The sequence below is a fragment of the Microcaecilia unicolor genome, chromosome 1 (genome assembly GCF_901765095.1).
Source record: "Microcaecilia unicolor chromosome 1, aMicUni1.1, whole genome shotgun sequence".
Taxonomy (NCBI): Eukaryota; Metazoa; Chordata; class Amphibia; order Gymnophiona; family Siphonopidae; genus Microcaecilia; species Microcaecilia unicolor.
In genome coordinates this window covers 608,913,447-608,925,542 of record NC_044031.1, presented here as the reverse complement: position 1 = coordinate 608,925,542, position 12,096 = coordinate 608,913,447, and the positions used below count along the sequence as shown (strand labels likewise).

Here is a 12,096-nt window from a genome sequence, read left to right as displayed (position 1 = left end):
AGTCAGTGAATATTTTAAAATTTTTTTCTTCTGTACTTGTGGATTCTCTATGAGGGAACCTCTTCTACAGCTTTGATTTGAAGACCTCAGCACCTGGGAGAATGGAGTCTGGGACCCCATACCTAGGCAGATTGAGTCTGGGAGCTCTGTGGATAGGAGATCTGACAGCCCGATGATCCAAACTCCGGCGCTGCATGGACCATCGCTGGAGTTTACCGCTACAGCAGCACCCTAAACTAACTCCTTCATGATCGAAGCTAATAGTATGCAAATTATATGTTGCTTTATTAGCTTCCATCATGAGGGAGCAAAGCGGGCGGATGGCGTCTGGCACATGCGTTCAAAAGTTTTGCATTAAGCACAATTTTTGAATGCATGTCCAGGACGCGGGCTGTTGGCCCCAGGGAACCAGTGCCCTGGTGGTCCTCGCTCCCCCCCCCCCACACGGCCATCACCACCGGTCCGGTGTGACCTGCGATAGGGGGCCTGACCTGACCTGACCTGCCTTTCCCCCAAAAGCTTTTCCTGGTGGGCTAGTGGTGCTGGAGGGATCCCCCCATTTCAATCCCTTTCCTGGTACCTTGAAAGTTGGAGGAGGGACTAGCATAATGGAAGCGCCCTGTCTGGTGCATCCTGGGATACATGGGGGCGGGGTTTAACTTCCATATAAGGGAGAAAATTCCCTTAAATGGAAGTTAAGCCCCTGGGCAGGGTGCTGCCATTTTGAGGTGGTGCCTGCTGAGGAGGAGGGAGTGCTAATCCCTCCTCCAACTTTCAAGGCACTGGGGAGGGGTTGGGTTGGAGGGACACATCCACCACTAACCCATCAGGGAAAGCTTTTTGGGAGGGTGGGTGGTTCAGGTCGGGCTCCCTGTCTTGGGTTACACTGGACCACTAGGGTGTTCTTTTGTACTTGCGGGTGGGGGTCTACTGGACCCCTGGGGCCTTACAAGATGGAGGAGGGTCTGGGGGTCCACTGGTCCTCCGGGGCTGTCAATGACAGCCTGGGCTACCTTGCTAGAGCAGGGGGGAGGCTGTTCCCTTAGCCCTAACGCCAGCTCTGAGCTGGCATAGGGTTAAGGCGGTAAGAGCATGGGAGCATCAGAGCACAGTTCTCTGATCATGAGGGGGAAATACCAATGAGCTCATTTAAATTTCATTTAATGTATTCCCTGGTGCACACGTTGTTTGCTGCTCTAGAGGCTACTGATCATGTGCACAGGTAAATTTGGGCGCTAGTGGCGTCTAGTGCCTGCATTTACCTTTGATCATCCCCCTGTGAGTTTGTGAGACATACAAATGGTGGGCTGCTTCCCCTTCTACTAACTATTCAATGCTAAAATGAGGTGCTGCACCTATCTGGACCCTCTCCCTCCTCCTTGCCAGCATCCTGCCCCACCCCTACACCTGCTTTATCCTATTACTCATCCCAACCTTCCAGCAACACTATAACATCTGTTGTTCTGGATCAAGGTCTGAGTATGCAGCTACCCTCACCATAGTGTGTCCCTAACACCCATATCTAACAGAATATGTGAGGTGACATGGAAAGGAAGGGGGAAGGGATGTTGGACAGCACCCTCCTGTGACCCAAGGAAAGGTAGCCAGCATATCACACACAGCTGTGGCAGGGTAAATAAAACTGTAAACAGAACCGCAGAGGGACCCATACCCACATCCCCTGCATTGAGGGGCCACAGTCCTAACTCCTATGTCACACATGTATCTGACAAAGGAACGTGCAAGGAAAACAGTACATTGACCACAGAGGGCTGTCAAAGCACAAGTTGCAACCCAAATGGATGGCCTTGCATGGGCTACACCTCACATTGATTGTATATAGCATTATGAGGTGCAAATTTGGGTGTGCAGCTCTTTGAAATATCCCTGAAGGCCCAATCTGGGGGCGCTTCAAAACTCTACATGATAGTGGCACACAAACCCCTCCTTAGGGAACCTACCACCTATGAGTACCCCCTCCCTTCCCCTCCTGCTCACCCCAACATCATGCCCATTAGTCATGGGGTAATGTGCAGCCATTGGCATCTGTAAGGGCCCCAAGCCAGCAAGCCTGATTATATTACACATAGAAGCCCCAAAATCTAGGTTTCTCACTTTGCAGGATGTAAAATATCATCCTCAAGGGGGATCCCAGCAAAGGTGGCCAGAAGGATGGGAGGATCAAACAGGGTCCCATGCCATCTCCCAGCCAGCTGTAGGCAACATTGACATAGGGACCCACAACCCTGACAAGAGCTGTGACAATGACCCCAGCCAGGCAACAGCACAGTGGCATATTGCCTCCAGTAGGGCCAGGACCCATCTTGCATGTCCGTAGGGAGACAAATACCTGTCATATCCTTGGCTCTGGGGTTCCCTTCTATGTCATCTGATTGGCACCACAGATCAGAGATATCCCCTGGGTAAAAACCAACAGCCTCCAGCTGTCCCTATCTTTGTCTTCTGATATCCAGCTGCACCACTATGCAAACCATGTAGGATGTGTTGATCTCAATTGCAAACCTTTTAAACACATGGGTCACCATCCAGCTGATGCACAGACTGCCCTGGAGCAGCCAGCCCCAGACCAGCCTGCAGCTGAGAGGCCCTGGGAGGAGGTGGTCATGGACACTGGCTCGTGGGAAGTGCCTCTCACCCCATGACAGGGTCAAACCTAGCAGGAGGATGTTGAGGAGGAGGATCCCTGGAGAGACGTGCCCCCGCTGGAGGGGGAAGAACAGGCGGATTAACAGCCCCCTCAGTGAACACATTCAGAGCAGCTCCTCCTTAATGTCAAGTGCTCTACCAGAAGGTTGTCAAATCGAGAGGGATCCAATGTGCCCTGAATTATAAGAAGGACCAGTGGGACATGAACCTGCAGCCCCCAAGATGCCACAACACATCCCAAGCCATTATGCCATGTCTCCAGTAGCTAGAAAAAAGATGACAGGGAATGTATAATGGGCTGCCCCAGCCAGAAATAGCCTTTTGAACCTAGGTTGCCCACTCCAGCACCTGACCAGGTGTAATGTTTATGTTTATTTATATCCCTCCTTTATCCAAGGTGGGTAAGAATACAACATACATAACAAAAAAATACAACAATACATACTATTAATCAATGCAGTAACATCAGTTCTGCACAAATAACAGCAGCAAAGAACACCAGAAAGCATTATTAATCAGCAAGATGGGCCAGCAGATAGTACTTCAAAATCTGCTTAAATAATGCAGTATTCTGTTGTGATTTCAATGAAAAAGGCAGAGAGTGCTAGTTCTAGTGAGTTGTCATTGCAGATGCCTCAGGTCCGGTATTCCAAGTAAACCAGCATCAGCTGAGCGCAATGCCCTTGATGGTACATAGTGCTGGAAAGCAGTACACAAATAACAGGGAGAGTCATGATATAAACCCTGATGCACCAGAAGCAACAATTTGAATTTGATCTGCTGTGCCAGCGCAGTTGTCGCAACACAGGTGATATAGGATCAAACCGTAAGGTATATAGAAGCTGCTACCAGGCTCCACAGTGGGCAGGAAGCATGACTGCAGTTTCCCTTTCCACTCTCTTCTCTCAGATCATGGCTATAGGGCATTTGTGAGTGGGGCCTTTCCTGAGACGAGACCTTTGGCCAGAGATGCCCCTACCTGTTCCTGGGGGCATCCTGGCACTTCAGGTGGTGAGGAGATGCCCGGTGAATCTGAAAGAGATGTGCAGTTCCTCCATGGAATTTAGTAAAGACTTTTTATTTGGAATACCATACTTATCTGTGACATGCCTTCTTGAATTAGTAATATTATGCTTTGGGCCCTGAGGTGGAGAATCCCTTCCGTGGGATAAACACAAAGGAATCCTCTTTAGAAGAAATGGATCCACAGAAGGTTGGCTGAGTTTCGGTGGCAACACCAGTAATTGGGAAGCAAAGCCAGTGCTGGGCAGACTTCTACAGTCTGTGCCCTGAAAATGGCAAGGACAAATCAAGGTCAGGTATACAGATAAAGTATCACATACAATGAGTTTATCTTGTTGGACAGAATGGATTTATCTGCTGTCATCTACTATGTTACTATGTTCCTTCCCATGGAGAATCATTCCAGGTTTTGCAGATAGTGGGATAGAGAACTGGAACTAAGTGTGCCCCTAGTTTGAATACACCGAAAAGAGACTACACGAATGCAGATGGTGTGCATACTGCACACTAAACATCAAAATTGCTTGTCAAATAAAATTTTATATTGGATAAAAGGAATATAATTCACTGTAAGCATATACAAGCATCCAGTAAGTACATGTTAATAGAAGGGAAAAGAACTGAGTATACCATACCTGGTTGTCACAGAATTGTCAACTTAGAACACTATTTTTGCAGAGAATAATGGAAACAGAGACCTTACATATGTGGTGTAATGATATAACCCAGTGGTCCATACAGAAGCACTGAGCTAGAAATAGTTTAGTACTACATATGCGCTCAGTGTTTGTAGGATGTGAGTGAGAGCAGATTTGATTGCAGAATTTGCATCATGAATTACAGCTGCTGTAGACCCCTTTTCTGTTAAAAATAAATAAGCATGAAAATGGAAAAATGGGGCTCTAAGTAAGCCTGTCAACATCAGCTATTCCAAAATACTTCTGCAAGGTTAATGTGTGTTCTTTTGCCAGCTGGTTCATTAAAGGTGACACAGTGTAGTTTTTTTTTTTCTTTAAGCATTAAAGAAAAAAGTGTTGACTGTGCATTCAGCAATGCTAAGTATGATGATATAAGATCAGAAGGAAGTTCCAGGTGTATCTACTATATTGCTGAAAACAAAGCAGAATTCCTCCTGGGGTGGGGGTTGAATTGGGTCACCAGGGACTTTTTAGAAATGCTGAGGGGCGGGGGGTTAGGGGTGCTAGAGACCCACCGGATCTCCAGCCCTCTCTGAACCTGTGTTGGGGGGGGGGGGGGCGCGCTGGACCTCCAGCCCGCATTTTGCCTTGCTCGGGGCAGGGGTAGTTGGGGTCTGGTGGTCCCATGGACCTCCAGCCCCTGTGTTTGATAGGTCTGGGCTTTTGACAGCCTAGACCTGTCAAACAAGTGAGGCACAATCCTCCCGCACTTTTACCCCATGATCAGAGATAATTGCGTGCTTAAATTTGCATTTCATTGTCTCTGATCATAGGTCCAATAACGCCCCATGCTTTTCCAGCGCTATATTTAGAGCGCTGTTTGGAACAACGCGGGGCTTTTGATCTTCTTGTAGGTTTGGGAACCACTGATTTAACCTTTCAGACCCCAAAGCAAAAGAAGACACCATGAAACTAATAACCTTCAAATTTAAAACAAATCATAGTCATACAGTACATAATTAAGTGCTGAAACGTTTTGCTGGAGAGTGTGGTCAGGGCAATTAGCATAGCAAGATTCAAAAGAGGTTTGGGCAAGCTACTGAAGGAAAAGTCCATAAACAATTATTAGCCCGGTAGATTGGAAGAGCTATTGCTCATTTCAAGCCCAGTATCCTGTTTCCAACAGTGGCAGATCCAGGTCACAAGTACTGGGCAAAATCCCCAAACACTTGCACTTGCTTACCTTTAACATTATCTGCCATTTGGATGCCCAGTCTCCCAGTCTCATAAGGTCTTCTTGCAATTTTTTCATAATCCTGTTTTGATTTAACAACTTTGAATACTTGTAACCTGGATTGACTGCTGCTGGAGACAAGATACTGGGCTTGATGGACCTCGCTCTGACTTGGTATAGCTTTTCTTTTTTTTTTAACCATTTATTTTATTATTTTCAAATATATAATTGACAGTGTATACTACATTACTAATACACCAAAATTGCTAACCAAATCATCTTGAACAAACCCATTTAACCAAAACATATCTGTCTCTTCTACCTTCTCCTCCCCTCCCCCCCTTCTCGATAGACTATCAGCTTGATCTGCCCCAACCTTTCTATGCTCATTATTGTCCAGAGAGCTGCTGCGAGGATAACCATTGTTCATATGGCTTCCAAATTTTCTGATGCTGCATTAACCGGCCTGTCCGCAGTGCCGTAAGCTTTGACATCAGACTGATGTAGTCCAACTTCTGCAAGACTTTTCCGAGGCCAGGAAGCAACGGTTGTTTCCATGCTGCTGCCAAAACCAACTTGCCCGCCACAAATACTTGTCCCGCAAATCGATGTATTGGGTTCTGGACCCCCTCAGGTTTGAAGTGCAGCAAACAGTGGTCCATTTTTAATGGGTATGTCACTCCCGTGACTTCACGTACAAATTTCAATATCTCTACCCAGTAAGCCTGAGCGTGTTTGCAAGTCCACCAAATATGGAACATGTCCCCTGTTGCATTACATTGTCGCCAGCATGTCGCCGATCCTGTCCGAAACATCTTTACCAGCCGATGGGGAGTATAGTACCAGCAGTATAAGACTTTATGTCCACTTTCAATCATGGCACTAGAAATCGACACTTTAAGCAAAAAATGAAGTGCTAACTTCCATTGCGGGGGCGTATATGTTACCCCTAGGGCCTCCCCCCATTTAGTCAAATAGTGTTCTATCGGGTTGGAATATGCCAGCAGCGCTCCATAAAGGGTATAGCTTTTCTTATGGTATATTAGAAGTTGTTTCTGTCTTAACAAGGTTATTCATAGCAGAGTTAAAGTGATGAGAGACCATGTGCTGGCAGATGGCTAGAGATGCAATAATGTCGGAAAAGGCTATAGTTACAGTATTCATAATGTTTTGCTATGACTTTCTTAGGTCAGTAAGAATATAGCTCCTTTAAAAGTGACCTGGGCTGTAACTATTACAGTATTGTATGCAATTCTGGTCACCGCATCTCAAAAACGATTTAGCGGAATTAAAAAAAGGTACAGAGAAGGGCAATAAACATGGTAAAGGGGATGGGACTACTTCCATATGAGGAAAGGCTAAAGCGGCTAGGGCTCTTCAGCTTAGAGAAAAGACTGCTGAAGGGAGATATGCTAAAGGTCTATAAAATAATGAGTGGACTGGAACAGGTAGATGTGAATCACTTGTTTACTCTTTCTAAAAATACTAGGATTAGGGGACATGCAGTGAAGCTACAAAGCAGTAAATTTAAAACAAATCAGAGAAAATATTTCTTCACTCAATGTATAATTAAACACTGGAATTCTTTGCCAGAGAATGTAGTAAAAGTAGTTAGCTTAGCAGGGTATAAAAAAGGTTTGGATAGCTTCCTAAAAGAAAAGTCCATAAGCCTTTGTTGAAATGGACTTGGAGAAAATCCACTTATTTCTAGGATAAGCAGCATAAAATGTATTGTACTGTTTTGGGATCTAGCTTGTAACCTGGATTGGCCACTGTTGGAAACAGGATTCTGGGCTTGATGGACTTTGTCTGTCGCAGTACGGCAATACTTATGTACTTATGATTCCTTCAAATTGGGTTTTTGAATTGGGGAAAATAAAGCTTGGTTGAAGTGCCAGATCAAATAAATTTAGTTGCCTTTTGCTTGAAAATATGCAGCTTGTTTCAACATTTTCAGGGTAAATTTTTTTCCCAGATGCTTTTACAGGTTTGCAGTTCTCTCTTATTACAGAGAACCTTCCCACACACCGGAAGCACTGAAATTTCTGTGTTCCATCAGTACTAATTGTGATGATAAATCCAAATTTAATGGAGCTTTCAACATATTTCCGTTTTGCTGGATATGTTTAATATGTTTTACATTTTAAATGAGAACATTATTTTAATTGTTATTTATTTATTTATTTATTTATTTATTTTTTTTTGCTGCTGAGATACTTTGGTACCAGCATCCAAGGCACTTTGCAGCTCATAGAGATGAGATAACTTGTAAAGTAGCAGCAACAGTTCAGAGAGAGTCAAATAAGAGAGATTTAGTCAGCCCCAAACCTCTGGCATCAAATTCTATAAAGCAGGGCTAGATACTAAGAAAGCAGACTTCTTGTCCTGGACAAATAAGTAACCTTTAATGATAGTATATTTAAGTTGGCTTAGTGCGACTCAAGGAGCGAATAGGCTAATAGTGTTTAAATTGCCCCTTAAAAAGCTCAATAAAATATCCTGTAAAGCCCTAAAAGTCAAGGTACACAAGTTAAAAATAGACTTTTGAGTTACGGAAAGCAGGAAGCAAGTGTAAGACAAGGAGTTCTTGATGATCATGCTCTCGAGGACTATAACCAGTACTGTATTTTTACACACAACACATGCGTTATGTGTTTTACAAACCGCGATACCTCCCATGCACTATATGTATATGGGCACTATATAAAAGTTTTTTTACACAGTTAATTCCTTCAGGCTCCCCCTTTTCTGAAGTCCTTCCTGCGCCAGCGTGTCCTCCTCTCCTTTGTTGTCTTCCTGCTGTCTGCTCTCCTCTCCTCCCCCCTGCAGCCTTCCTTACTTGTTTTAGTAATCTGCTCCATAGGGACTTTCACAGACAACCTTGTGTGTCATTGGGGGCCTTTCCTCCTCTGACACGTATACAGAAAGTTGTTGAGGGATATCTGCTCTTCTGAAAAGTACACTTGGGCTCAGACTCAGTCAAACTCAAATCTGGAAGTTTTTGAAAAGTAGATTGTCTACTGCTGTACTGTAAGGCAGTCACTGTTTGATGTTTGTTCATTAACTAAAAGCCATTTACACATTTTCTATGATCAAATATTTCTTTAACCAAGGTAGGAACCATTACAAAATTTTTTTTTCCTTTTTGCCTCCACTTTTTAACCACTTTTCAAGTGGGAGTTGGCAGGATACAAAAATTATATCATATCACATTACATCACATCACCAGAATCAAAATATTTTCTCTATGACGAATTGTATGGAGAAATATTGTAGTTTTGCACTGCACCCAGCGTGGAGGGGGAGGGAGAGGAAAGATTTCTGTGCATTCAGAGTATGTATTTGCATTGTATTGTATGATGATCACATATGCAGTGTGTTACATATGCAACTATTATCCATCAGGTCTCCCAATGGAAAAAAAGATTGAAAACACTGCTCTAGAAAAAAGGAGAGACAGGAAGGACATAAAGATAACATTCAAATACCTGAAAAGTTTGACTCTGAGATAGAAAGCAAGCTTTATAGGAAAGGAAGGGAAATGGCACTTGATATACCGCCTTTCTGAGGTTTTTGCAACTACATTCAAAGCGGTTTACATATATTCAGGTACTTATTTTTGTATCAGGGGCAATGGAGGGTTAAGTGACTTGCCCAGAGTCACAAGAGCTGCACTGGGAATCGAACTCAGTTCCCCAGGATCAAAGTCCACTGCACTAACCACTAGGCTACTCCTCCACTCCTGTATGACAGTGCTTCCCAAACCTGTTCTGGGGAACCCCAGCCAATTTGAGTTTTCAGGAAATCCACAATGAATATGGGTGTGAGATATTTGCATGGGTGTGAGATATTTGCATGCAGTGTCTCCATTGCAATCTGACTGGCTTAGAATCCCCTAGGACAGGCTTGTGAACCATTGTTCTAGAACAAGAAGGCATGGTATGAAGCTTTATCCAGTAAGGTAGACTTGGGAGCAGTATCAAAAAATATGTATTCACAGAAAACAGCTGATGCATGGCTATTTGGTGCCCTAGGCTAACCTTCAGCTTTGTGAATGGTAGAACAGCATGAAGGCATTTATCTGCCCTGAAAATAGAATGTGCCATGGTAGTTGCCAGTGACAGATACCACTACATGGCATTTATTGCTTCTGTGTGAATGTGTTTTTATGAGATTGGGTAATACTGCTTGACTAACTGATTGCTTCTTCTTTTTCTTCCTTTTTAGGCTCAAAAGTTGAAGATCCACTTAAAAAAAAATGTCTTATGGGTCCCTTGATGGGAGCAGGTTTGGAAGCAGACTTCCCTTTGGCGGGTCATCGAGGCCAGGATACCAACCTCTAGGTAAAGTCTTGGCAAAACAATTTGGATATGTTGGGAGAACCATATTTATTGTGAAGACTTTCATAATGGACTTGATATCAAGATTTGACAAAGACATGGCATTTTATTCAATGACACTCAATTTAAAGGGTTCTCAGCTCTAGTCCCCAAGAGCCACAGACAGGTCTGATTTTCATATGCATATGTGGTGAAAGTTACATGTTCACTGGTAGCCAGCAAATGTGTAGCTTCGTTATCCACATGTTTTCAATTTTATAGGGTTGTAATGACTGACAATCTGAAGTAACAGCTTGATACTATCAGTATAAGAAGGGCAGGGTTTGAGGTGGAGTAAGGAAAGGCTGGAAAATTATCTGGGTAGCAGAGATATTTATATCCAGTGTTGCTGAACATTCATATTAATTTAAGCACCAGCTCTTAATATAATCATCCCATTGGCTGAATATTGATGCAACTAAGTATCTAAACATCAGGACTAGCATTTGTGGCCCCTAAGGACCATGGTTGAAGATCTCCTGAATTTATAAAAAGTGAATTAGCAGGCTTTAACTGTTACTGTATTGGTTCTGAGTAGATGTGAAATTACATTTCATACCTATAGGACTTGTGTTCTGACTTGAGGGCTCCAGAAACTGGACGTTAATTTGCAGGCATTATTCTTCCTCTCTGTGTTGCTGTTTCTTCAGTAATTCTAAGAGGCATATCATCTATTTTAAACTTTCATCCTCCTTCTTCCTCTAGCAATCACCTTTTAATTAACTCCAAACCATTGGTGATGGTCTAAGGGGGGAAGTTGTTAACATGAGATACTGTTAAAACATGTTGTTTTAGTAACCCCAGTGATTAGTAATTAGGTCTCATTACATAAAATGAGACGTGCTAAAATAGCACGAGTTAGTTGTTAAATAACACTTGCCTAATTCTTTTCTGGGCTTTGCTTCTTTTTTTTTTTTTTTTACACACTTTTTTGAACATTCTGTGATTTGTAGCCTTGCATCAACTATCCAAGGAGAACTACCGTTACAGGTAAGTAACTATTTTTTCACTTACATTTATACACTTTGCCATACAATCAAACAGGAAATCATTTACCCTCACAGAACAAGTCACTGTATTCATGTGTCACCAATCATTTCTCACCTAATCATTAATTCCACCCATGTTCCAAAATATTCTGTTCCAACCCCTACTTTGTTCATGTGTCAAGTAGACCTCTTATCAGGGGGCTATTTTCTGATACCCTGGCTTCTTGTGGTCAACCAGTTACATCCTGTCTCTAGTCTATCACAAAGTTTTGATTTCTGCTTTTTGCAAACCTGAAGCTGAACAACCTTGAAATATGTTACATTCAGTCAACCTTGACACAAGCTAAGAAAATGTGGGACAAAGGTGAACAGCAAGTTATACGTACTGTTATATATGCGTTATACAGAATTCCTTCAAATATGCATCATTTGTTTCACACATGTAATATCTCCTTTTATTTAGCCAGTGTGAATACAATTCTTATATTTTTTTTTGTTACATTTGTACCCCGCGCTTTCCCACTCATGGCAGGCTCAATGCGGCTTACATATTGTATACAGGTACTTATTTGTACCTGGGGCAATGGAGGGTTAAGTGACTTGCCCAGAGTCACAAGGAGCTGCCTGTGCCTGAAGTGGGAATCAAACTCAGTTCCTCAGTTCCCCAGGAACAAAGTCCACCACCCTAACTACTAGGCCACTCCTTATCCTTCTTTCTACATGTAAATACATTTCTGATAAATATATATCCTAAACAATCTTACTATGTCTAAACTTATAATTAACCAAGCTTCTTTTCTATTCATGTGGTGCCTTTCCCTCGACAATGAACTTTAGTCACTTTCCATGATCCAGCCCTCTCCATTCCCCACCATCTGTACCCCTGTGAATGTTTCACCTCTCATTCTCTCTTTGTTATTCTTCTATGTAGGGATCCAGTGAATCACATTTATGCGTAAACATGCCTGATTCCATTCTGTTGAGGAGGGTTCTGGGTAAAAAGCTTTCAGTGCTAAAAATTCTATTACTGTACAATGTTGTCACAGTTTGAGTTTCTACCAGGTACTTGTGACCTGGCTTGGCCACTGTTGGAAACAGGATACTGGACTAGATGGACTGTTGGTCTGACCCAGTATGGCTACTCTTATGTTTTTATGTTCTTATGC

At 43.1% G+C, this 12,096-nt stretch overlaps 1 protein-coding gene across 5 annotated transcripts in view; it reads left to right on the top strand.

The window, feature by feature from the left end:
* The window catches only part of TSNARE1 (t-SNARE domain containing 1), a 956,130-nt gene that overhangs the window by 153,017 nt on the left and 791,017 nt on the right, over positions 1–12,096 (top strand). For all 5 annotated transcript variants that reach the window (XM_030219717.1, XM_030219709.1, XM_030219685.1 and 2 more), the window contains exon 3: positions 9,790–9,905. In XM_030219717.1, the coding sequence (XP_030075577.1) occupies positions 9,821–9,905 (85 nt within the window). In that variant the 5' untranslated portion in view covers positions 9,790–9,820. The remainder of the gene's footprint in view (positions 1–9,789; positions 9,906–12,096) is intronic.